The 26,511-nt window shown below is 37.5% G+C and overlaps 1 protein-coding gene across 3 annotated transcripts; it reads left to right on the top strand.

Moving 5' to 3' along the window:
- The first annotated feature begins 1,651 nt into the window (after positions 1 to 1,651).
- On the top strand, positions 1,652 to 19,748 carry ANXA1 (annexin A1). Of its 3 annotated transcripts, none has more exons than XM_076362610.1 (14): positions 1,695 to 1,714; positions 4,822 to 4,970; positions 5,668 to 5,744; positions 7,998 to 8,091; positions 8,893 to 8,987; positions 10,630 to 10,743; positions 11,354 to 11,444; positions 12,456 to 12,535; positions 13,471 to 13,527; positions 14,901 to 14,994; positions 15,617 to 15,712; positions 16,777 to 16,835; positions 17,855 to 17,977; positions 19,355 to 19,748. In XM_076362610.1, exons 2-14 carry the CDS (start codon positions 4,853 to 4,855, stop codon positions 19,412 to 19,414), a joined length of 1,158 nt encoding a protein of 385 aa, XP_076218725.1. In that variant the 5' UTR covers positions 1,695 to 1,714; positions 4,822 to 4,852; the 3' UTR covers positions 19,415 to 19,748. The 3 variants fall into 3 exon arrangements, with proteins under 3 accessions (XP_076218728.1, XP_076218725.1, XP_076218726.1); XM_076362611.1 differs by lacking the exon at positions 4,822 to 4,970 and adding an exon at positions 5,168 to 5,251 and having other exon boundaries at positions 1,698 to 1,714; XM_076362613.1 differs by lacking the exon at positions 4,822 to 4,970 and having other exon boundaries at positions 1,652 to 1,714.
- Positions 19,749 to 26,511: the final 6,763 nt, after the last annotated feature.

The following is a 26,511-nucleotide window of genomic DNA, read 5'->3' as shown; positions in this document are numbered from 1 at the left end:
AAAATTGCTGTCAGAGAGTCGGGGGAGCTGGGGGCTCCATGGGGGCCAGGACTGGGCGGGGGGTTCCCACAGAGGTTGGCAAGACAGGGCCTGGTAGCCCCTCCTGTCCCACCACCCCAGCCAGGAGCAGGACAACCAGGGGGCACTGGAGGCAGCCCCAGGCATCGAGCACCTCCCTGGGGATGGAGATGGGGATGGGACAGGACAGGACATCAGCCTGCAGATTGGGCCCAGCCCAGGTCCCACAGCCAGTCCCAGCCTGGCTGCAAGGCAGCAGGGCAGTGGCTCAGGCAGGGACCAAGCACTGGGGCCGCAGCTGAAGGCAGGTCCCAGAGCTGGGGTGGCCTGTCCACCACCTCCCACAACACTACACTGGGGGCTCTTCCCTTGGCCCAGTGGGATGGGGACCCCCTTGGCTGTGCTGATCCTGAGCTGACTCCCAGCACCCGCAACCAAACCCTGTTGGGGGACATGTTTAGGGCCCCAACAGTTTCTACAGAGCTATTTTAAACAGAGGAAGACATAAGCAATGCTGGATTGTGTACGCAATGATGTGCTACATTTGAGGAATTTGCAAGTGTCCCTTCTAATGCTCTCCAGCAGTCTGCTCCCCTTCCTCCTCATTTCAATAATTGCTACACTTGGGTTTCAAGGCAGACTGGATTTCATGTATGTTCATGAGAGGCAGATCAGCCATACTTCCTCATTCTGGAGGTACCAGTGTGTTGCAGCAGGTCCAGGTCAGCAGAAAGCAAGACGACAGCCAGCTGGGAGGCCAATCTGCTAGTTGCAAATGCTTCTGGTTCAGGAAGTGGTATTTCTTCACTAAGCATCACATTCCGGGCCAGTCTGAGACATTAGTGATATGCCATGTGGTGCTATGCCGGACGTGCTCTGGAAAATGTGTTTGGCTGGCTTGGTGAGGAAGTGCTTACAGAAAACCACTTCTAGCAGGCTGGTGAAATCCCTCATCTTGTGCAAACCACTCTCACTTTGAACTTCAGAGTTTAATCTGAATGTTTCAACCTCTTTCTAATTATGTAGGTGCCAGTTATTGCCCTTCTATTAAGCCTGCCAGTTTCCAGATGTTTTCTTTCAAAAAAAAAAAAAAAAGATATAGGGTATTGATATTAAGTTTTGACATGTCTTATTCCTGGACCATTTCTGCCACATGCTCATGTGCAGAAGAAGCAGAGTTAACAGCCACCAGAGCTCAGTGAAACGTGGAAGCCGCATTGACTCTTCTCCACTCTTTTTTCTCTCAAAGTTTCACTGAGCAAAGATATATCTTAATGTATTCACTTTGAAGTAGTATCAGACATGTCAAAATGTGAAGGGAGTAAGTCAAGTTTAGTTTTTTTAACATTTTAATCTTACGATCCCGAAAGATTTATGGCAATTTACTACAGTGAGGGATATGGCCATGGCAGGGGAGGAGAACTACCAATGCATGCTCATTCGTTGTTTTTTCCCTTCTGAAATCTGCTGCTGCTTTCTCCAGCACATAGTTTTGCAATGACTTTTTTTGTGTAATTCTTTGTTTTGGACAGTACCCAGATTTAGCTGTTGCAAAGAGCAGCCGGTTGCTGGGGCTGTGCAAACACAGTAGTTGCTAGGTGGGGTCTCCTGCGCGGCGCTATAAAAGCATTGCGAGCCCTCTGCTCTCTTACTGCTGACTGTGCTGCCCTGACAAGTAGTATTTGTGAGGAAGAAGGTAGGTTTTTGCAGTTTTTTGCTACTCTCTGTAGGTCCAACAAACTTTAAGAATTGTACACTAGATTTGTCAAGTGACCTGGTGCAATTTTCTGTGGGTTGGATTTACTGGCATGGGAAAAGATGGGTGTGGGCAGGAGAAATTCTTTCAGTTTTGAAATGTTTCATGTGCATGGAAGGTGGACAATTACTGCTTTTATTTAATGCATGTAAGGAATTGGAAAAAAAAAAGCTTAAAAGATTAAAAGCAGACTTATTTGCAGTTGACTGTTTCCTATGCTTCTATGCTTTGACTTTGTAGTAGGCTGCTGTAGAAATCTGCAGTAAAACTGGAGTTGCTGGAAAACTAGTGTGACTTGTATGGAAACTTAAAAAAAAGAGACAGCTGTTGTTGCTTCAACAGTTTGCTGCTTTGGGACTGTAGAGGGGCCTTTGCTCATGAAAGTGATGAAAATGAGGCAAAGCAATCTTTTAGAAACATAAGAGCAAAACCCTGGTTTTGTGACTAAGAACTTAGGCAAAGCCACATAAGTAAGGAATGTATCATCTGGGGTTTGTTCTGCTAAAACTTTCCACTGAATTTTCCAAGGATGAGATTGTTTTCCTCTCTGATGTTTTCATTCATATTCAGTAGACTTTCCACTGTAAAATAAACTATTGTGTTAGATCTACTGCCTGTTTTTCTGATAGGGTGTAATGACCTTAATTTACACCAAGATCCTAGTAACTAGCATTGGACATTAACCAGAGATGATATATCTGATACGGTTCATGATATGGTTAAATAAGCATGGAGAAATGGTGTTTGACACAGACTATAGTGTAAAAGTCTAGTTTGTGTCTCTAAATATTTTCAATAACTATTGAGTATTTTCTCAAAACTTTTAAAAATTTGCATATGTCCAATTCAAGGGTGCTTCCTCTGGAGAATGGGAGCCAGACAGAAAGCAACATTGCAATAATTCTTGTGAAGCAACAGTTAGGGCTTTCAGTCTGGGTGTCCGTCTGATTTTTCATTCCAGTTGCAATGTTGATCATTCTAATTGGGAATGATAAAATGCATAAAAATCACAATATTTTTCAAACTGAGAAATTTTAAGTTCTTGTTCCTTTTTCCTTTTAAATGGGATGTCTACACATTCCAGTTTGGGAAGTGGGACACATGACCGGGACAATATTTTATTAAACAGAATAACTCTCAAATAATTATTTGGTATGGAGTAATCAGAAAGAAGTGTCACACTTTTCTATGGTACCTTCTGTTTGCACCACTCTGTAGGTACATATATTTTTTCATATCCCTATTCATAGACTTTGTCCTGAGCTCAAAAGTAAAGGAAAATATATGGCAGAAAGCCATCAGTTCTTCCAATCCTTTTCATCCTAAAGTAAAATAATATTTTGACTGACTTTATCCCTCCTGGATCTAGGTATCATTTACATGAGCTGTTTGCATTTTAGAGTGGTGTGAGTCAAAGCATTGGGAAAGACCTCTACTCTGTCACAGGGCTGGCTGTCTTCCTAGATTCCAGTCTTCTTTTTTCTTATTAGCCATAGTTTCTTGTAAAGCAAGCAAACAGTTTTATATGTAAGGTGGTTTCTTAACTTTCTGAGCCAATTCAAGCAGAGTAAGGTCTTTAGCCCCTCTCAAGAGCCATTGCCTACTTTGACTTCTATTAAAATTATGTTATTTGTTTACTAGATGGAAATAGATGGATCTGCATGCTAAAGTGTCTTTATTTAAAAAGGAGGGGAAAAAAACTTAGTTTTTAAGGCACAGGATTCTTTTACTGTATCTCTAATTTAAATTAGGATAGACATAAAGGTTTAGATAGAGGCTTAATAAACCCAATTTAGTGTAGGTTAGCAGCCTTCTGCTCTAGCAGCAAAACCTCTAGAGCTGGGTGTGAGGGGTGAGGGTGGGGACAGGCAGAAGAAATGGAGATGTTAGCAGTTCTCCCTAGAGCCAGCTCTACCAACTTTATTCCTGAGAAGTGTTACTCTATCAACCAAAACGCAGTTTTGGTCCCACCTCTTCTCAGATCTGGTGCTGTGAGACTGAATCTTGTTTCTTAGTTTTAAATGATTATACACTCTGTGAATTTATTCGTCGACAAACTTATCTGTACACGTCACTGTTGGTGACTCAGTGCACCTGGTATGGAGACTTTAAAATGTTTTCATCCTGCTGCATGCGGCCTTTATGTGTGCTGTTATAAAATGCAGCAGAACTTTAGATACTATAGCACTTCATCTGCCTCATATACTTCTGTCAATACAAGAAGGGTACAGGAGTGACTATAACAGCTTGATAAAATACTGTTTTTAATAGCAACCTAAGTATACTTTTCTGATCTTCAATAAACGACACGTGCATCAAAATTGATCCTTTCAACTTACACAGTATTCTGACCATTATTCACCCAGACGAGACCTACTCTAAATAACATATAAATACAGTTTCGGAGTCAGTTTCAGTTTTTCTAGCAGCACAGGAAGAGCTGAATTTTGTGCCCTCAGGGCTGAGGGAAGGGCACAAAAGCAAGAGTTTTCTGAGGAAGAGGAAGTGTAGGTTGCTCCTGCAAAAGGGGAAGGAAGGGTGGAGCTGGGCTGGAGGGCTGGAGGAGGGCCATGGGAGGTAGCTTCTGCTTTTTTGGCAGCTGAACATGGAAGTAAATTTTACAGTTTTGCTGTGAGGGAAAGAAGCAGCTGGGCTGCAGCTCCACTGCTTGGTCCTAAGGTGTGTCGCTTTAAATGACTGCTTTTTGCCCTTCCTATGGGACACAGGGCATAAGTAAGGCAAGTGTGCAGCATAAGCAATGTCATTTTTTATACTTGTGTATATGATAAACATTATATAATCTGTACCCCAAGACCATGAATAGCACCTTGTCTCTTCACACTAGATTCAAAGACACTCCGGTTTACCCAGCAACATTATCTTTAGTTTATTGTTTATATGTATGCTTTAAAACCAAGCCTTCCCTAGAGTTTGCTATGGAAGTGTGTTTTAGGGGAGAAAAAAAAAATCTATTTTGACCACACCAAAAATACTTTATTTGATAAAACATTAATTTCCTTTCTTTGTTCCCTCACTGTTTCTATTAGCAAACAGAATATTCCTCACACCAAAGTTGTTATGAAGCAACCTATTCATTATTTTTGGGTGCTCAATGTCAAATCACATCACCATTGGTCTTTTTTCCCCTTCTGCATGGTATCTTATGGAAAAGCTGGACTGATTTTCATTTTGAGTGGTAAAAAGCAAAAATTACTTTTTTTCCCTTCTTAAATGGGTAATGCTCTATTCTTTTGTAGAAATTGGAGGGAATATGTAAGAAATAAGAAACAGCATAGGTGAAACTGTCTGATTTTACTCGTCTTCCTTAGGAAGGGGCTGGTCAAAGAAATTACATGAAAATATATTTAACAAGGTAATCTCTTTTGTCTTAAGATAACACACAAGAGCTCCAGCCTCAGTAAATGATCAGACAAGAATACTTGTTTATCACTGAATTGGAACAGAATCAAACATTTGGTGAGCTAAATGGGCATAGCTGATACCTTAACTAATGGGGAAAGACAGACTTTAGATTGTTTCTGGTAACTTCCCTTTGTAAGTCAATGCTAATGCTTAGGTATTGCCATAGTAAATAAGCAAACAGTCCAACTAGTTTACTGTTCTATTTCTAATCTAAAACTTCTCCAAGTAGCTAAGGGTGTAGGGGTGAGCAAGTAGCTGTGGAGCATGGCATCACCTGCCAAACATAACAAAAGTTACCTGCTTCCAATAGCACAGGCCAATTACTGCTTGAGAAAATAACCCCTGCATATCATAGTTCAAGAGAAAGGATTTTGAGAGTGGGAAACTGAATTGCACTGGTGCTGAAAATGGTGAAAAATGGTTTGTAACTTGATGAAAAATGGTTTGTAACTTGATGCATCTCTTCCCAGAAACTGTCAACATGGCTATGGTATCAGAATTTCTGAAACAGGCATGGTTCATGGAAAATCAGGAGCAGGAATGTATTGTAAGTGTTACCACCTTTTGAGAGCGTCATGCTTATTTTCAAGTACTTTTAGAAGTGATCTAAAGGCATAGGCCACCAAATTTCTTTCATATACTCAAAGGGAGGAAAACCAATGGCAAAACTCCAGCTGATTAGAACTGGAACCCAATTTTATTGCAGCATATAATCTAATATAATCTAATAACCTAGTAAGTCTGCTATCAGATGAAAAATTACTTTTATTTGCACGTATCAGTCTAGTTATCAATGCCCAGACAGAACTAGTTACTGTAATGAAATTGTAATTGCCAGTGGCCAATCACTGATGCACCCAAGTCATCCTCTTTAAAGTAGTAATCTGATGCACAGGTGTGTGAATGTGCAAGAACATGTTCAGATGACGTACATGAGAAAAACAGGGACTCTTAGGCTGAGGTACAGGAAGCCATGAGTTGGAGCCCAGGAATGTAAAGGAGGAACTAAAGTCACTAGTAGATGTCCTCGTTTTTGTATCATATGTCGTGCTTACAGTGGAAAGAGTCACAGTACGTAATAAAACACCTCAGACGATCAGTACTGATACTGATTAGAAGGGAGGCTTATGGTGGTGAGAAGTCAAGAGTTATTGCACTAGGATGATGTGGAGAGTCTTTGTGATAATAAAGTTGATTAAGATACTGAAATGACTGTCAGCAAAGGTAAAGTGGCACACTGTGGAGTCACAGGAGATCCTGAAAGAATTTTCATATTGAAAAAAATTGAATATAGCAGGGAAATTTCAGTAAATAAAGTTTTCTACTCTAGACCTTTGCGGATTTTATAATTTTGACTCCACAACTTTTTGTGCATAAACCTTTGGCTCCACCATCCCATCCCCCTTGCACTCCCAGGGTCCTGAGTCATTCTGGTTGTGTTGGTTACAGACAGTTTTTTACTGCTAGTAGATAAGTTTGTCATGGGAACCAGTATACAAAGACTAACCTCGCGTGCCTGGGAAACAGGCAGCAAACCAGTCCCATTCCTCTGTTGGCTTATCACAAAAGTCGCAATGATTTTTTCAAAAGTGGGCAAGACAGTGCTTTAAGTATGCAGTCCCCCTGCTCTCACACAACTTCTAGTGATATAATTGTGTATGGAGTTGAATATTTAATTATCAGACCTTAGAAGTGTACAAAATTCAATACAGAATGCTGTACGTAAAGCATGTATCCATAAGACCTTGCCATTTGTCTTGTGCTATTTAACTTTAGTGGCAAAGGATTGAAAAAAAATAAAATAGTGAGTTGTTGAAACAGGACAAAGAGTATAGGTCATTCTAAAAAACTGTAGCTAAACTACTGGGGTTTTTTTAAATAAAAAAATCTCACCATATATCATACCAAGGGGAATTTTATACAAATATTTTATCCAAGAATCTTGGGGCATTTTATAGCTTCTGTAAAAGATGGTAATGAGTATGGCATCAGTTAGGTAGTGCTGTTGGGTTATAGGCCCTACCAGTAACTTGATTTGTCACGTTGCTGACTTAGGACAAGCTGCGTAACCTGTCACGTAGCAGAATTCGTCATCCCTAGCTATTCCCAGAGCACTTTAGACATTGTCTAGGGAATGCCTGTATAGGAGTGGATTCACCAAGGCAGCCAGTAGATAATGCCTGTGAAGAAAGTGTGGTGTATGTCTCAAGTTTCAAAGAAGTTGAGTAACAGTTCTCCGCTTCCTTGTAGGATTAGACTTGAACTCTTCTCCAAGATCTTGCATGCAAGAAGTCCTTGTAGCCTTAGATATGAGTCAGCTGAGAAGTCACTTAATGTGATGCACAGTCAATTTGCATAAGATGAGCAAGGAAATTAGCAGCACTTTACTGGCAGTGCCTGTAGGATTTAATTGTGGTTTTAGAGCCTTTAAAATTTGGACATAATTGCCTAATGTGACAGTTAAGAAGTATTTTCCTGTGGAATCCAACTTACCCTGGGAAATAGGTCTTCAGGTTCCTAAAACAACATATGAAATACTTTCTGTTTAATATAAGAGGTGTGAAAGAAATAGATCCAATGCATATCTATTACTGAGCATGTTTAGTTCTCTGTAGTTACAAAACTGTACGTTCCTTGATAGTCCTGTAATAGGCAATCCCAAATACATGGTTTATTTAGTCATCTAAAACCACTTCTTTGCAAAAATATTCTTTGGAATGAGCAATTATTTATTTATTTATTTATTTATTTATTTATTTATTTATTTATTTATTTATTTATTTATTTTTCCCCTGTGCAGAAAAGTTCAAAAGGTGGCTCTGGAGTACAGTCATACCCTAACTTCGATCCATCAGCTGATGTTGTTGCTTTGGACAAAGCTATTACTGTAAAGGGTAAGAGGAATAAATATTTAACCTGCTACATTTGGACTTTTCCTTAGGAAATTTTGAGAATAGCACTGAATAAGATATCAGAGCGAGAGGCAATGGCAAGCGGGAGAGGTGCCTCTGCTTTAAAAAGCTTGGCAATACATTAAATTATGCCACTTGGTAAAGAATCTCAACTCTTTGATATCCTGATGTTGTATTACAATTTCAGACCTTAATACTACATTAAAGTTCTTGAATATGTTGAAGGAAGGTTTGTAAAAATTTAATTTCTAGAGAATCAAAAAATATTGTAACATACCATACTAATACTTTTTGATTTGATTTCCATAAAAACCCTGCAAGAGGCAGTGAATATGCTGATAATGTAGTGCATGCTTCTATTGCACTTCTCTCTTTTAATGAAATTCACATTTGGCACTTTGCCTGTACTTTGAAACCTTTTTCAATTTGATTTACTGAGATTAAATGAGTATGCGATCTAATTCTTTTTTTTTTTTTTTTAGTTATTCTGTAATGTAAGTTCTGCACTCAGAACACTTTAAGACTTTCTATATGAAATTGTAGAAACATAGGTTTCTGTGTTCTATGGGAATCTATTTATTGGGATTCTTCACTGCATCACTAATTGTAAATCAGTAGACGATTACAGTTTTTCCTTTGGTTAAACTTCAGTGTGTCAAGAAATCAACATATGACATAAAGCAAATAATAAAATGTAGAAATTATTATTTGGCTAAATGATGCACTTGAGACCACTATAATATTTCCAATACATTAGACATATTGTTGTTTGGTGTCTCATAGGTGTGGATGAAGCCACCATCATTGACATCTTGACTAAAAGAACAAATGCTCAGCGTCAGCAGATCAAAGCTGCCTATCAGCAGGCTAAAGGAAAGGTAAAATATATTCAAGCCAAGCTTAAATCTACACCCAGAATATCAATCTTGCTCCTGGCTCAGATTGTACATATAGCTTTAGCTTCATAGAACAGAAAGTTACAGTCTTCTGCCTTCTGTAGTTTGTGAAAACCATGACAGAATGATAATAACCTGCAACTATATGGCCAGTGCTGAGCCTTGTAATATGGTGGCCATTAATTTGAAATAAAAAGAAAAATTTTGAAATAAAAAGACAAATTTTGAAGTTCTGACTTTCCAACTTTTTGAATGCCCTAGAAATCCTTTAAATCACTAAATTGCTGGGAATGCAGAGATTTCGCTACCACCTGGGAGACAGTCTACTGAGAGAAAGGGAGAGATGGAGAAGGGGACTTGAAGGCATGTCTCTGAATATTTAAGTCCAGATAGAATACTAAATAGGATAGAAAAGCTATAGAACCATAATGCTGTTCCACAAGTATACCAACACTGGTATGGGGATGGGTGTACAGGGGGCAGTGTTATTCTACCTCTGAGTGGTAAAACTGCTAGTCCGTGGAACTGAATCTTGGAAATTACTCCATGTTTTTGGAAAAGCTTTTAACTCCTCTTACTTTTCTCTGCAACAAATTTTCTCCAGTTGAACCTGTAACTCTGAATTGAAATTACAATTGCACAGCTGGGATACCAGAGTTACTGAGCATTTGCTCCTTGGAAAGTGATTCCTTTGAGTTTTTTGCTTTGTAACTGTAAGTATAACTTTTAAGGGCCAACTTAGAAAATAAGTCTAATACCTCATTTTAGCCTAGATTTCCTGTTTCTGTTCAGGAAACATCACCTGTGGTTTTCACAGCCCTCTCCCCCCTCAGAGGAAGCTTTAGCCTTGCAATTATATTTTTTAAGGACCTAAATTAAAATATAACTTAGATTATTAGTTACCCTGGTTCCTGGCACACCAAAAGCAGAACAGAACTAACTATGGACATACTGCTTGCTTCTGAAATAATCTCGTTGGCTTAGGTATCCTGACAAAGCAGGTTGACCTTCTTACTCTTACAGCCACAGCCTTGACACATACTTGGTGGAGAACAGGGCTGTAGCTTTTAATATAACAAAATAGACTACTGAGCATTTCTGGATAGGAGGCAGAATAAATCAGATTTTTTTTTTTTAAACTTAAATTTAGGTCAAATTAGAATATAGACCAAATCTTAACTTCAGGACTTGCAGTTTTGTGTAAGGCGATATTACAGTATATCCACAGAGTTTCCACAGCAAATTCTGTATCCGTTATGCAATAAATGGATGAATTAAAATGTAATCCAGATAAGTAACTCAGTCATAATCATAACAGCAATATAGTATTACCTTCTCTTAAAAAACAAGCAGCCTATTTTGAGTCTTCTTCTGATGCTGTAAATGGGTGAATATGGCTGAACTGCAATGTGTGAAAACACTCCTGAATACTTACTGAAAAACCCTGACACTTCAATTAACGTAAAGGTGACAAATTAAAATTTCAAGTAGGGCTTCATAATTCTTTCTAGTAGCTAAAGGAATTATGTAGACTAAGATTCATCAGAGATCAGACTTAATTTCTGGACTGAGCAGCTTTTTACCATTCACTAGCTTAGTGTGTTTCTTATTCTTCCTGTCACAGAGTCTGGAAGAAGCCTTGAAAAAAGTTCTGAAAAGCCACTTGGAAGATGTTGTTGTGGCTCTGCTCAAAACTCCAGCTCAGTTTGATGCTGAAGAATTAAGAGCCTCTATGAAGGTAACGCAAAAGCTTCTGAGAAAAACTTTCCTAAAGAGCATAAATAATTATCAGGGCCTATAAGTGACACTGGACGTGGATTTTAAAGCTTGTGTGTTGTCTTAATTTTAACCCCATTTTGTAAATAAATATATACTGGTAATAGAGGTTCTGAGAACAAGACCCAGCAATCTCCACTAAATTTCAGGGTTGGAGGAGATTGGCTGCAAACGGTATTCTTTTGTGGGAATGAACTCTCTGCCTTCTGGAAACTGGTTGCTGACGTAGTGGTAGAAAGCCATAGTGTTTACATACATGTTTCTGTAAGAGAAAACAAAAAGAGAAGGGGGTATTTTTCTTCATAAAGTTTACATTCCTATCTTTTATGTGCACTGCTTGGTCCCTTTAGTGCTTCTTTTGGGTACCAGTGATATTAAATATGATAAAAAATTAATTCCAAAAGAGCTGAAATAACAAAATTCTTTGGAAGCACAATGTTCTTCATTTTTCTTTCTTGTTCCACATGGGGCCTTCAAAGCCAAGTCCATTATTTTCATCTTATTTCTGGTCTTCTAAATTTTAAGTTTGTTGTATCAAATAACATTTCTAAAAATTCAACCATTTTTATCAGGGGCTTGGAACTGATGAAGATACCTTAATTGAGATTCTGGCCTCAAGAAACAACAGAGAGATCAGAGAAGCCAACAAATACTACAAAGAAGGTAATTCAGAGCAAGAAAGAAATATTAATGGTATTACTCTATAGCAGACACATTACAGTCACAGCCCCACTTTTCAATATGAGAAGCTGAAATGACATTGTAGGAGGCAAGTGAAGTTCCACATAAGATTGAAAGAGTTACAGGGGAGGGAGGTCATACTGACTTTTTCTGACCTACGTAGATACCAATACAGAAGAAAAAGGCACATCATCACCACCAGAATTGCAGATGTCTCATGGAATGGGCCATGCATTTAGATGCTTTCTAGGCTGCAAGCAAAACCCAGCTGCTTTTCTACTCTTGTAACTAAACCTTGGTTGACCTCTTAAGATCTCACTAGGCTTGAAAAAAAAGCTTATTGAGTAAGCAACACAGATAACATTAGCAGTAGGAGCAACCAGTGAACTAAAGGGGGACAATCTTTGAAGAGATAACTAAGACGTGATGTGGTATCTCTCATATATGTAGAGTTTATTGCGGTCAATCAGTGTTGTCTAATTAAATAATTTTTTCTGAGATTACAGGCTAACTTTCCCAAGAGATTTCCATTCAAATAGTCTTAGTTAGAAGCCCAAATTAATAGTTTGATTTTTCGGAAGAGTTTTGTGATTGAGTTCAGTGGTGATAAGAACAACCAGAAATAAGAATGAAAGATAAATGGTTCAGAAAAAGTTTCAAGCTTTTTTTTTGTACTTCACAAGCAAGAGCTCAACACAATGCCACCCACAAGACCTCAGAGAAGAACTTTTTCAGTGGATTTTGGGTTTAGCCTCCAATTTCACAGCACGTCTCAGGGATTAGAGGACATGTTACAAATTTACCTTTTCTCAAAGCTAAATGAGAGAAAGTAAGAAAACTGCATTTCTAGTGGGCGTATTTAAGTGGGAAATTAAGGAAAAGCTGGAAAAATCATAGAATCATAGAATGGTTTGGGTGGGAAGGGATCTTAAAGATCATCTAGTCAACCTAGTTGTTAACTTTAAAACAAGCTACAAATCCTTTTCATTTCAGTGCTGAAGAGAGATCTGACACAAGACATTATCTCTGACACGTCTGGAGACTTTCAGAAGGCTTTGGTTGCTCTAGCCAAGGTATGCTGTGCTTAAGCATTTTGAGTGACATTACCCATAATAAAAAAATAATGTTGTCAAGACTATTTTAGAGAAAGATGTACAATAAATAAGTATTTAGGTAATATTTATTTCCTTGCATTAATTTTTATTTACATATCTTAGACCATATGAAATTGTTCTTAAACAAGCTATAATGAGATTTTATCTCAAATGCATTTTAAAAAAGAGTGATGTTTATTATTGTTTATCAGTTATGCTTTTAAGACCTTTTTTTTTTTTGTGGTAACTGTAAGCACTTGAAAAAACAACAGGAATAATGTCACGTCAATTGACTAGAAATAGAAAAAGAAGAAATGCTTACAATTAGAGAAATAAACCTTTTGGCTTGCTGTTAAGATATGTTTCTAGTAGTTAGATAATGGGACAGGGGCAGGGAGCTAACAAGTGGACAAAGTGTTTTGTGAATTTATGTTCAAAAGCAGATGAGTTTAAACACTGGAGCTGCCCAATAAAAAGACCCTTTTAAAATGCATAAATATTTGATTCCATGATTGTTGAGTACATGTATATGAAGCTTGTACATGCATGAGGGATTATTTTTTGATACATCTGTGTGCATAATTTTGATTTTCAGTTTTTGGTTTCAAACCAACTTGAAAGGAGTCTGTTGAATGGTTATCAGGGACCTGTAGCTTCACATTAAGAAACAATACTTCCTGTGGATTTTAATGTAGGACTTCAGAACTAAGTTGCTGATGACCTTAGAAATGTAGGCTCTGATTGATTAACAAATACAACAGCTTTATTCACAGAATGATTGGCATAACTGTATCTATCTGCAATTATGTATTAAGTTATGTATGAGAATGGTAGGGCAGAGCTCTAAAATGCTGTGTTTTGGTGAACTGAATGATTGTGAGTATCAGTGAAATTTCATTTATTTATTTATGTAGGCTGACCGATGTGAAGATTCTCATGTGAATGATGAGCTTGCTGACAGTGATGCCAGGGTAAGATCATACTTGGCACTCTGCAGAGCTTCTTCGTCTGACTTGAGATTACAAACTCTGGCTGCGAATATTCTACCTGAATCTTGTGCATTGCAGACCTAACAGAGATGTATATGTTATGTAGAAATCTTTTCTGAGGGGATACTATTTTATAAAGTTCATGTAAGCTTCACTATCTGAAGGAAATTAAATCTTCACCCTAATATCTAGCTTCAGAAACATTTCTGAAAGACCTCTTCTAGTTCATGTAAAGCATGCAGAGCATTTGAAGTAGAGGTCAACAATTGGAGAAATTAGACACAGTCTTCCTTCTGTTTGTAACACAGTTCTTGAATTGAGGGACAAGGGTGTGCTCAAGTATGTGCAGAACCAGCTACCATACCTTGACCAGTGTGAACTCTGCAGTGTCTTAGCTATAGCTATTGCGTTACAGTGATGAACCTTTCAAGATTATTGGGTAAACCTCACAGTCATTTTCTGAATAATTCTAAAATAAGCAACTGGTCTTTCCCTTATTTCTTCCACCATTAGTGTGACTATTTTTGTTAAAATCTTGGTAAATCTTAGCAGTCTTTCCTGAGTTTTCACCTGTAAAATCTTATATCACTGTTACAATTTAAATGTAGATTGACTTTAAACTGTTTTTTTTAAAAATCCAACCAAGAAAAGGCCATTGAGCAATACTGCTTTTATTCCTACTACATAAGGAGTTTAGTTTTGTCGTCAGACCTATGTATGAAAGATCAGTAAATTAATACTCTGTCTAAGCTCAAAAGTTCAATACTATTTCTCTTGGTGCAGAGGGAGTGTTGTTAAATCTTCTTTGCTGCTGTGTGGAGGTCTTTAATTATTCTAGAGAGGTTTGAGGAGGTGAAAAAAATGAAGGAGACTGATTTGGTTCTTACTTTCCATTAAAGTCACTCCTGCAAAGACAAGGAGTACTTGGTGCATAGGCTGCTCCTTCACATTTGTCCAGTTAATATCAGAGATAATTTTGTTTATCTGGAGAAAGCTTCCCAGTCCTAACTCCCATGCAGACTGTAAGAATATCATGATATATGAAAAATATCTTAATTCAAGAATGCAATATACCCAGGAGAGCTAGATGGTGGTCGTAAAATATCTGAAAATATGTTTTGTAGCTGCATAGTGTTCTCTAGGTACTATTATGACATAAGTGAAGTATGAAGTATTACTTGATAGAGCTAGAGTTTGAGGTTGTGTAGAGTTTTGTTATGGATTGTGTCAAGGGCTAGAGTTCATTACTGACAAGCAATGGCCTACCTTTGGCTGGTAGCCTCAGAAGTGCAGTATTTCTGTTTCGGTTTTACTATACTGATGTTAACTTTACTACTTTCTTTTCTTTATGACAGGCCTTGTATGAAGCAGGAGAGAAAAGGAAAGGAACAGACATTAATGTGTTTGTTACTGTTCTTACTGCAAGAAGCTATCCACATCTCCGAAGGGGTAGGTTGGATGAAACTTTGCGCTTCACAGGAATTGTATTTTGAACATGGCCTGCTCATGAACTCAGAGAAGATACAGATTATCAAGACCACTCTGACTGCTACAAAGGTCTTTGTAATTGGACACATGCTTGCTGACTAAGGGTGCAGTTGGCAGCTTGGCTGTTCTTTCCATATTACTGATCAGCAATACCATTTAGGTTGTTAACAAAACTGTTACCATGAAGTCTCACATGGCTAGTGATGACAAGGCCAAGGGATCAGTGTGGCAGGGGTTCTGATTGCTCCCCAACATGGTCTTGCTCCTCAGCCAGTTTGCCCTGGTTAGAGGGATATCACCTAGTGTCACAGGCTCCAGTGGAGTCACTGGACCACCTCTATCCCTACCAATGGGAACATGAACCCTACCATCCTAACAAAGTCCCATTCCTTATGCTGAATCTACTAGTCCATGCAGTAACACTGCTCTTTACACAGTGCTGGCTGAAGAAAATGAGAAAGATGGCCTACAATCAGTCATCTGTGTGCCCTGCTGCAGCAGTGAGAGCAGAATAAGGCAGGGGCAGTGCAGGGAGAATTCTGTCTTTTCATCACTATTCACTGAGTTTTATTCCCTTATTTAGTCTTTCAGAAGTACACCAAATACAGCAAGCATGACATGAACAAGGTACTAGATTTGGAGCTGAAAGGTGATATTGAGAACTGCCTGACTGCCCTTGGTAAGTGGTTCTGCATATTGTAACCTAGTATATATACTGACCATATGAAAACCTACTTTTTACTTCTGTCATACTTACTCTGATAGAAAGCCATTCCGGGCTTACCCTGCTTCATTGAGAAACTTGCTAAATAAAACTTTGGAAAATATAGTCCAAACATAGTGATTTAATTGAATTATTTAAGGTCAGTTAAAGTTGATGAATGAGTAGAAATACCTCTCCTGATATGTAGAAAGGTCTTTTAAGGAGAACAGATGTGTCATCAACATAGGAAGATCTTTACAGGAAGTCAATATGCCAAAAAGAGCTGTCAGAACAGGCACAATATGTATAAAAATCCAATAGTTTTGAACCTGTCTTCAAAAAACCAAACCCAAACCCACTCTTCTCTAAATTTTGTTTTTCAGAGACATTTATAATATATGATTATTAAAAATATAACAAATTTCCTTCTGCAGTTTTGTTCAAAAAAATATTCTTACAAGGTTTTTTATAAAGGTATATTTTAACACCCCTAACATTACTGCTCCTCATGAACAATAAGGTGAGGCAGTGACTCACTTAAATCACTATCAGTGGACCAGGGATGGAATCAGAAGCCAGACACCCATCTTGTTCTCAGCTTTTGTATCACAGTCAAGCATACTTTGGATAAAAGAATGACACCCATCAGATCCCTCTTAATATCAGAAGTGGAGGGCAAGTACTTAGTATAACTTGGTTTACAAAGCATCAGCTCATAATCTCCAGCTCTGCTGTAGAGGACACAAATGCTTTCACATTTTTCTTGGGAACTGCAACATCTTTCTTAATTTTGTGGCAGTAAACTAGTGAATGCAGTCTTGTAACTGTTCTCCCCTGACTGAATTGCTTTCTGAATAGACAGAAGAAAGGAACTGCTACTTCTCCCGTATTTTGAAGACAGGTAACAAAGAAGTAGATAAATAGGATATGCTGGTAGGAACACTGAGACTGCTTTTAAAGTGTTTTCTTTCCAAACTTTTGCCTTTTGTTACTTGTTACATGTATAACAGATGTGACCTTGTCTCATTGTTTCATTACAGTGAAGTGTGCCACAAGCAAGCCAGCTTTCTTTGCTGAAAAACTCCACTTGGCAATGAAGGTAACCTAAAGAAAGAACTTCTCTTTGTAAGCATGGGGTGCTTTGTAAGCTGAAAAATAAAAAGCTAGCTAGAGTTCTCTAAGCCCTTTGTGTGATAAAAAAGGACTGCAGAAGGAAATTCAGTGCATTTCCCTCTCTCCTGTTCTTTCGTTTGAAACTTCTGAGTGTCTTTCCATAGTAGGAGCTGTCTGTTTGCTACAGTGAGTTCAGGAAGGCATCTGTCCATCCACACATATATCTTTTATTCTAGACAGTGACAGAAAGCTAACTGGAACTTTTCTTAATTATGAAACCACGATAATATTAGTGAAAAGTAAATAGGAAAACAATTACAGATCCGGACAAGCACCTTGCAGAAGCCTAATCTTTGACAAGACATCCATGGTCCTGGCAAATTTGGAACCAGAGTTGAGGGAGGCAGCTGGAGATCCTGAAACAGTCTAGTATGCAGGTATTTTCATAACTCCTGTGACTTGGTTAGGAGCAGTATGTGAAAAATTGAGCAAATCGTTATGAAAATACAGTTCATTGCACTCTTAAAAAAGAGTAATAAAAAAAGGCAGTGAAGTCTAGGTTGTCTCTGGTGTCTAGCAAGCATGGTAAAGGACATGCATCTTTTTAGAAAACAGCTAAAAGAAATGTGTAAAAAGGAAATCCAGGGGTGGAGGTAACCTGTCAGAAGTGAATTCTCCTCATAGGGAACAGAAGTGCGCTATGACAGGACCCCCTCATGAGAGATGTTAAAGGAGTAGGATGTGGGCTTTGTACACCCACAAAGAAGTCTGATAGATTAACACACAGAACTTTGATTTAAGATCTTGCAATGACATAAGTAGCCTCTTTTATTTTTCTTTTTTCTTTTTTCTTTTTTCTTTTTTCTTTTTTCTTTTTTCCTTTTTTCTTTTTTCTTTTTTCCTTTTTTTTTTCTTTTTTCTTTTTTCTTTTTTCTTTTTTCTTTTTTCTTTTTTCTTTTTTCCTTTTTTCTTTTTTCTTTTTTTTTCTTTCTTTTCTTTTAACAGGGCTTTGGGACACGGCACAAAGAGCTCATCAGAATCATGGTTTCACGCCATGAAGTGGATATGAATGAGATCAAAGGCTATTACAAGAGTCTGTATGGCATCTCTCTCCGCCAAGCCATTATGGTAGGTTTTCTCTCAGGTGACATATGAAATGCAAAACAACTGAATGATTTTGGAAGTTCAGTAAGGGTTTGTTAACTCTTCTGCTCCTCAGTCACCGGTTCATCCTGAGTAACTCATTGTAGCTGGGTTACTCATGTTGTCAGTGATCCACATGCTTGTAGAACTAATTAATTTTCTGGGGCAACATTTTTGCCACGAGAGCTATAGCCATTTGCTAGTAGTGGTACATGTCTCAGGATATCATCTTACAGTAGAAGCCAAGAGTTGAATGACTACTACAGTATCCCCAAGTTCCTGTGCTTGGGCAGACATAAGGTACATTGGCAGAAGAGTGGAGACGATTGCACTGACAGCTCTGTGGGAGATATTTGATGCAACCAGCTATTAGTTTTTAACATTTGAGGTGCTCCTGCAAATACCTTGTTAACTTGACATTTATTTGGCCTGCTTTCCAGGTGACTTAAGTAAAAGTATCTTCTTAAAGGGGACAGATGACCCAATGTATTTTCCAGAAAATTTAAACCAGTGAGGAACTTGAAGAAAGCTAAACTTGCAAAGCAGCTTTGTGGAGACTAGTAGACAACACTAAAAAATGAAGTCTTGTTTGGAGTAGAAACATATTCCCTACATGTATCAAGATGTCTTGATGGTGTCTGCTACTTTTTCAGTTAGGTGCCAAAGATCACTTTTATTCTTCCATCATGGCTGTGTGTGATCTGTAATTTGGTACGTAATTACATGACCCCATCATGTTCCAAAGTGATGATTGCATCCAAATGGCTTGAGGCATAGCTTGGTTACACTAAACAATTCATAAGTCTCTGCAAAGTAGATTCAAATTTGAGAAAACATAGCATGTAATAATTACAGTGCATACTTAATGCATATTATCCATTTTTTCCAAGCTGAATAAGCAATCCTATGGTGAATCGAATATCACTGTACTATCAGCCTGTGTTTGAGATAATCCTAGTTACAATGTGTATAGTGTTTTAATATTAATGAACATTGGACATCACGGGTCAAGGAAAGCATTTTCACTTTATCTAGAGAAGAAAATCTTAAGCTCCTGGGCAGATAGAAATCTTCTGTGCTTCTTTATTTATGCCATGAGACCTCCCAGGATTTTTATTGGCCTTGTCTACCTCTGCTCCACTCTGGAAATGCATGTGTTTATTTCTAGGTCATACGAGTGACTTCAGTGAGGGTACTCAGTTCAAACTCAGTCTGTGGCTAGAACATATATGTTATCAAGTAATTAATTTATTTAGGTGAAGGATTGGTGTTTGGTACATGTATATTGAATGTTTACTGAAATTTATTTCACTTGGAGACCATTATCTTAACAACTGTGGTTTTTTGTACTTAAATTGACAGGATGAACTCAAAGGGGATTATGAAAATATCCTGGTGGCTTTATGTGGAAGTGACAACTAAGTTTCATGTTCCTGCAATGCACTCAAGCCCTGTTGCTGAAGGTCTTTATATTTGCCTCAGCTGTCTATAAAAAATACAGGCTTTACACAGTGAGGTTTCTCTGGAATGGTACTTAGTCCATATGTATTATGTCAAAAACCTGTAACCTGGAATGTATTTTTTCAGTATCTTTATTCTGAATGGCATTAATATCTCTTGTTGTCATTATTTATCTAAAGTCAAAGAATGCCCAAAAAGTTTCTATTTGCTTGATTAATCATGAAAAAGATAAAGTTTTCATCTATGCAAAGCAAATAAACTTTTAAAAATAAAATTAACCCATGTGGAACGTTGTATGTCCTTTGTTGCTTTTCTGCACTTAATTTCAAGTTGTCTGTGTACAGTGCATGAGAGAAAAATCAGTAAATAACTTAAATAATCAAAAAAGAATGTAGCAACATCACACAGTATATAGCTGAGCCTATACCTTTCGATTTCACTTCAGTTAGGGTTTATGTAAGCCAGATATAAAAAAAATAACTAGAGATAACTTATTAAAAAAATTACCAATATAAAAAGGATAATGATATCTCTATCTTGTTCTTTTTCATTTAAATTCCAGAGTAAGTAAACCTGTTATGTTTTGTACATGGGGGGGGGGGGGATTGAAAAACCTTTTCATAGCCCATGTAGGACTTTTATCTTTTTCTTGATGAGTTGTGTAATTTTTTTATATTATCGCCAAAGTGATAAAACTACTATCAATACCTCTATTTTGGTCAGAGTTCATGCTTGACATTACTGTCCTGATTGTACCAGACGCTGTACAAATGAGTTCCTATAGCCCTCAGGTGCACTGGTGGAATTAAGCATTACTTGTTGGTTTTTCGTTACATGCAGACACTGCTGGTCTTTGTTATGGTGGCCTCCAATTACTCATTTGGACAACAGCATGCTAAACTATTGGGAAATCAAAGGTCATCTTGGCTAATTTGTGTTAAACATTGCAGGCCCTCTTTGCTTCATATTGTGATGGTGTAGGATAACAGAACTAGGTGTCTGGAAAAGGAGAAGTCTTATTCTAGAAGAAACATTGGCATTGCTAGAGCTGGAAAGAAAATTCCCATGTCCCTTCCACAGGGCCAAGTTTTGATCTACCCCAAATGTTTTCCAAGTTCTATAGTTCCCACCTTACCATAGTTTATTTTGTTGGTAATCCTTATTGTCCTCATAGGATAAGTGGAAGAGAGAGATTCCAACCAAAGGAGTTTATGGGACATATATAAGATAGTCATCAATTAAAATATAAAAACAAACAAACAAGCAGACATATGGATAGAGATCATGTGTTGAGGGATTTGTTTGATCAAATGACAAGCTTCAGAGAAAACCAAACCAAACCACCTTGTATGTTTTGAGTGTGGCACTAGCAAAAGGTGCATTTTCTTAAGAGGCAGATGTCAGGGGAATGCAATTCCCCAATCCTTTCGTACACATAATGATGAGTTGGAAAGGTTGATTGTGACAGTAAAAGTTGATTGGAAGGAAAGTCTAAGTTTACTGAACATGAAATGAAGATTGTATCTTGATTCCATACCAGAACTCTCTTGCTTCCTTTCTCACCAAAGAAAATGCATAGAAGGGAATGATTAGTTTCAGCTGTGGTTTCCTTTTGAACTTGTGGTGATAATCATGTATGTTTTGATTATATGCATATAAATATATATATAAAAATATACATGCATATAAAGCATATATGCTTTGCTAACCTTTTTGGCATTGGTAACAACCTATTAAAAGTGAAGAAACTTCAATGAATGGATTTTGAGATAGTACCTGTGTTCCTGGCTGGACTCTTGGAGAAACAAAAAAACCACAGCAAACTCCGTGGATGGGTCATAACTAATTAACTTGTAGCCAGTAGATTATTAGGCCTAATCATGAAACTCTTGTTTCAACATTTCAGTCATTGTGAAATTGAGAGGCACTCTAGCTATGCAAAGGGAAAGAATCTGATTTCATCAGCATAGGAAAGAGTTGTTTTTCAAGAGGTATGCTCACTAGAGAAGCCAAAAGATGCAAAAAATCCATCAAAAAAAGCTATAGCAGGTTTTTAAAAATTACTTCCAATTAAAGCTGAAGGAATGATTGAAAATTTAAATTTATTTGAAGTGGTCTCTTTCTTTTTGGCTGAGTTCAAGAGGGGCTCAGCAGCAGCGTGTGCTTTGTGAGATCCCAGCCTAAATACTCAACTTCAAAATGTGAACAAATGAGCACCTAGAATTTTCATTTATAGTAAAGGAGATGGTATCAAGTTAAATGTGTTATTAATAGAAAAATTGTTGTTTTCTGATTATGAGTTTTGCAGGACTGTGCAACAGAAAGAAATGATTAATGTACATTCCTGCATTCTAAACAGCTCTCCTAATTTTAAGATATTTCACTATAATTTTATGTGTATAGCTGCATTTTTATTGTATTCTGATGGTGTCTATTTCTACAAATGCAAATGCTGCTTGTTTTGAAGAGGAAGGATTGGTGGAGGTCTGTGTAGTGGTGTACCAATGAGGAGTCACAAGTTTACTTCCACTGCAAGCTAGCTAAATTCCCCTAGGCATTCATTTCTGTCTGAGAGGCACACATTTCTGTACAGTGAGGGTACTACTTCCACATGCATTTAAAAAAACAGAAGTTTAAAAAAAAAAAAGTTCTGCTCATATGGCCATTTCACAAGTGTCTTCAATGTCATGATGTATTTATACGACTCCTTATTTCCATGGGAAATTTGCAGCCAACTATTACAGTCCAGAAACTTCTTCAAGTACTGCAAAAAATAGGGCTTAGGTAAATACTTGTGGAACAGAGTGATTGCGCCATCCATTTCACTGCCAGAAGGCTCCCTGATGGTCTGAGTGGAAGGGGAAGATATTTCTAAACTAAAAAAAAAAAAATATGGTTTTCAGTTATAGCAACACCTAAGTGGCAAGGTGGTTTCCTGGCATTAAGAAAGGGTAGTCCTTGTCCTAAAGACCTATGCTGCACAATCAAGGAGGGGGCGGGGGGGGGGGGGGAGAGAGAGAGAGAGAGAGAACTAAATGGACCAGCACAAATAAGGCAGTGTTTTCTGTGCAAATTAATAAGAGCATCAACAGAGAAATATAAGTGAAGCTCTAAGTATAACTCACTCTAGTAAGAATATTGTTAAGATAAGCTGGGTTACCACAGAAGACAAGTAAACAAAGGTCATTTGGATCTTGTTTGCTCTTATTTTTCTGCCTATCAAAGGACAAAATGTCACATAAAATCACTGTAAATGAGTTTGAAATGTAAGTCCCTAAGGACTCCATTCAATAACATGCTTCTCTCTGTGCTGAGCTTCAAGCATGGGATGAGTCCACAGATTTCTAACAAGGAGAGATGTTTGCACATTTTCTGCAGCTGTTTTCCTAATCAATACTAGAAATTAAGCACCAGTACAAGAAAAAATAGGAGGGGGGAAATGAAAAGGTATTTTCAAGTCATTCTAAACTTATCTCAAAACCAAAAAAAACCCACACCACACCAAAGTTAGACTGCAAAGAACCACTCAGTACTCACTCAGTCTGTCTGGAGGAAGGCTTGCTCAGGCATAGTCAGTGTGCTGGAATTTTCACCACTATTTTAGTGAAACAGAATGTACGAATTTTCTAATCCCTCTTCTGAGGTGGGAAAAGTCATTCATAACAGCCTACAGAAATAAAGAAGCCTTTAATCAAGCGTGAACAGGGGGTAGAAGGAAAGTAGCCTGTCATGGTTGGTTGGTTTGTTTGTTTTTCAAGACAGTCGGATGTGCTTTTTTTGGAAAGACATGTATTAGAATTGCAGTAGGGTGGAAATTTTTGCATTCAGCTAAGACTTCTGAGGAATGGTAGCCCACCCATTTAATGGGGAATGGCCATCCAGCCATTTAAAGCTTATGAAGGAGAGGTGAGGGATAAAATCAAGAGGAAAGAAAATGTCAGTAAATATGTTACAGAAAAGGCCATAGTGAAATTCATGAGAAGGCTTCCTTGCTTTGATGTAAGTTGGTGGGAGGGGACCAAGGGGTCACAAAAAAAGCAACAAGAGGATTGAAATGTGATTTTTTTTTCATTATTGTACACTTGTAGCCTATAAGCAGGAAAGTACTGTGAGGACACAGCTTCAAAGCAACCCTGTAAATGAAAGAATCACCCTTCATCTTCAGTGATGCAAGACAGGAAAAGCTTTCTTAAGGGATGGTGATTTTTTAATCAGTTAGAAAGTATTGGAAAACTGTTCCTTCAAATAACACCAATTCTTTCACTACTGTTTGATAAAATGCACTGGAAATTCTAAATTTGTCACATTTAGCTTACTATCACTTCCTGATCAGCCATGTCCCACACGGGTTGGACAGGTTCTCCCATTTCTTTTTCACTGTGAATGCTTTTCTGGTCCTTTTGGCTTTGCCCTGACAAAACAAATGATAAATTTGCAGGAGGCTAAAAAATGGTATCCAGAGTTTCCGAATGGTCTTTCCAAAAATTTGAGCTCTGGTGCCACCTCGTGAGTAGGTTGAGAACAAGGACAAGGAAATGTATTGCAGCAGAAAATCAGTCGCAAACAAGTGAAGACCTTATCTAGGCACTGTTTTCCAGGCTGTCAGAATGATGAGAACTAAACCAGTTCAGTTTATTAAGGAAAATGGTGCTTTTTCTTTTTTTTCCTCCAGTATCTTTTTTTTTTTTTTTTTTGGAGCACTGGTTTCAAAAGGAAAGAGCAGGGGAAAAATGAACTAGGACTAGCTGATGTATTCTTAAGGGGAGATACAAAATGGGGTTTCTTGGAGCACTGTGACAGACAATTGTAGAATACAAAAAAACCCCACCACAACATCACACCACCCCCACCCCCACCCAAAAAAAAAAAGTATCAAATGTGTATTGGTGCTTATACAAAACCCTGCGCTTGAAAGAGACTCACCCACCCCACAGCCTGTCTGTCTCTTGTGTGATACACAGGAGGCTCTGAGCAGAGGTGTTTATTATTCAGCAGATTTGGGCAAACAAGGGTGAACTTCTAATAGACACCATAAGAAAAGGTGCTATAACAAGGTGATACAGCTAAGCAGCCCTGTGTGTTTACCTAGCATAGAGATAAAAAGACATCAGTTTGGTTTTGGAATTAAGCTGTTTTTCCATCTCCATTCCAGAGGTGATCTGTGCAGAATGTTTTCAATTGTATTTTGCATTTATTATATGCTTCTTTTTGCTAAAATAATTGCAATAAGATACACCAAAAGGTCTTTGAAAATCTGGCCTTTAATTTTTTAATGTCTTGTTTTGCAATCTGTTGAAGTACCTCCTTCATTCAGCTGGATCAAGTATAGAAAAGCTAAACAAACTTCTTGTAAGGAATTCAAATATTACAAAAGTGGTGGCAATTTATCATAGCTAGAGAAGGTGACCATCACCATATTTAGTATTGTTTTCTATGCTATTCTTTACACATCAATGGTTCAGGATGTTTCTGGATTTGTCTGAATAAAGAAGGGCAGAAATTAGATCTTGTATGTTCTTTGATCATACTATGCAGAAGCTTTCATTAAATTGTTCATTGTGATACTAATCTAGGTTTCCTGAACAGTTGCAGTTAATTAGTATTGTCTAATATGCATTTATATGACTCTAGCAATAATAACCTGCATCAATTAAATTCACTATGCCTATTTCAAACTCCGCTTAGTCCTTCCTTCCTATCCCCATTAAATGACTGTGGGTCATTATCAAAAATTGCCATTTGAGTTTTCCAAATAGCTGACGAATGTAAACTGATGAATGAACAGAAAGTTTTGACTTCTTACTGCTCAGTTTAATCTTTCTTTTTTTTCCACCACCTCTTAAAATATTCTAAACTATGCTGGAACTTGGCTGGTAAGATACTGACAAATTTCTTATGAGCTTCTTGGGAGGCTGTGTCAGACTTCAAGAAGTCCAACTGAATTGTAAAGATTCTTCTGCTATTTTTGCAATTTTACAGCAAAATGCTCCACTCTTTGTGGAGTCATACATGTTTAATTATGAGGATGATTAGGTGATTTTTAACTAATTTTTCCAGGTGTTTCACATCTCAGTTAGTATGAAGTTATTGACAAAGAAATATTTTTGATTTATGAATTGATAATTTTATTTCCAGACTTGTTTTTTCCAAATAATAAGTGGATATGAATAAATACCATACATTGTTTATTATTCCTGCAAACACTATTCTGTTCTTCAGAAAAGACTAGGGGGAGGGTTGCATGTGGAATATTTGTTTCATTATCTGAAATTATCAGTATGTGGCACTGTTTAAAATGTATCAAGTTTGCCTCTATTTGATTGAGGTGAATGCTTCTGGAATGTCTAAAAAACATGACACTTGGTCTTACAGAAAATTGATGATTTTGTTAATCCGTGATACATCAACCAGGTCTGGAAACAATGCTATAGTTATGTGTTTTTCTTTTTATCAAATGCAGATATGAACATGTGGAAAATTAATTAAACTTGCTTAATCCTGCTCCACAAAATGTAAATCTTAGAATTTGGAATTTATAATTTCAAGTTCATTTCATCTATATTTGTATTTAGCCTATTAATAAGGACAATACACATATGTAGTATATGAAACTCTTACAGATATACAACTCAAAACTTACAATGATGAAGAAACCACAGTCTCCGTAGATTAATTTGCAGAAGATAAACTGAAAAAAAACCTGAAGCCACTTCAGTGAAGCATCAGTGCTGTTAATTACATAGCTTTACATTGGAGAATATTTTTACCTTTCCCCTTAATGCAGAATACAAAATGCTTTACTAAGATATGGCTTGGTTGTAGGAGAAATTGTCTGTACTGCCTAAAAGCACTAGATGTAGCTGTTGACACTTGCAGGAGAAAGATACTTCCCTCCCTCCCCTCCAGAAAGTAGATATTTTATTGTTTTTTGTGTGTGGTGTTTTGGATTATTATTTTTTTCTTTTAAACAAACCTTCATATTGTGAATTTGCTTAAAATATTAGGGAACCTCTTTCACAGTCTCTGGATTTGTCAGTTCCTCTTCCATTGCACATGAT

This window comes from Aptenodytes patagonicus, chromosome Z, assembly GCF_965638725.1.
Source record: "Aptenodytes patagonicus chromosome Z, bAptPat1.pri.cur, whole genome shotgun sequence".
Classification (NCBI taxonomy): domain Eukaryota; kingdom Metazoa; phylum Chordata; class Aves; order Sphenisciformes; family Spheniscidae; genus Aptenodytes; species Aptenodytes patagonicus.
This window is presented reverse-complemented; position numbering and strand designations above follow the sequence as displayed.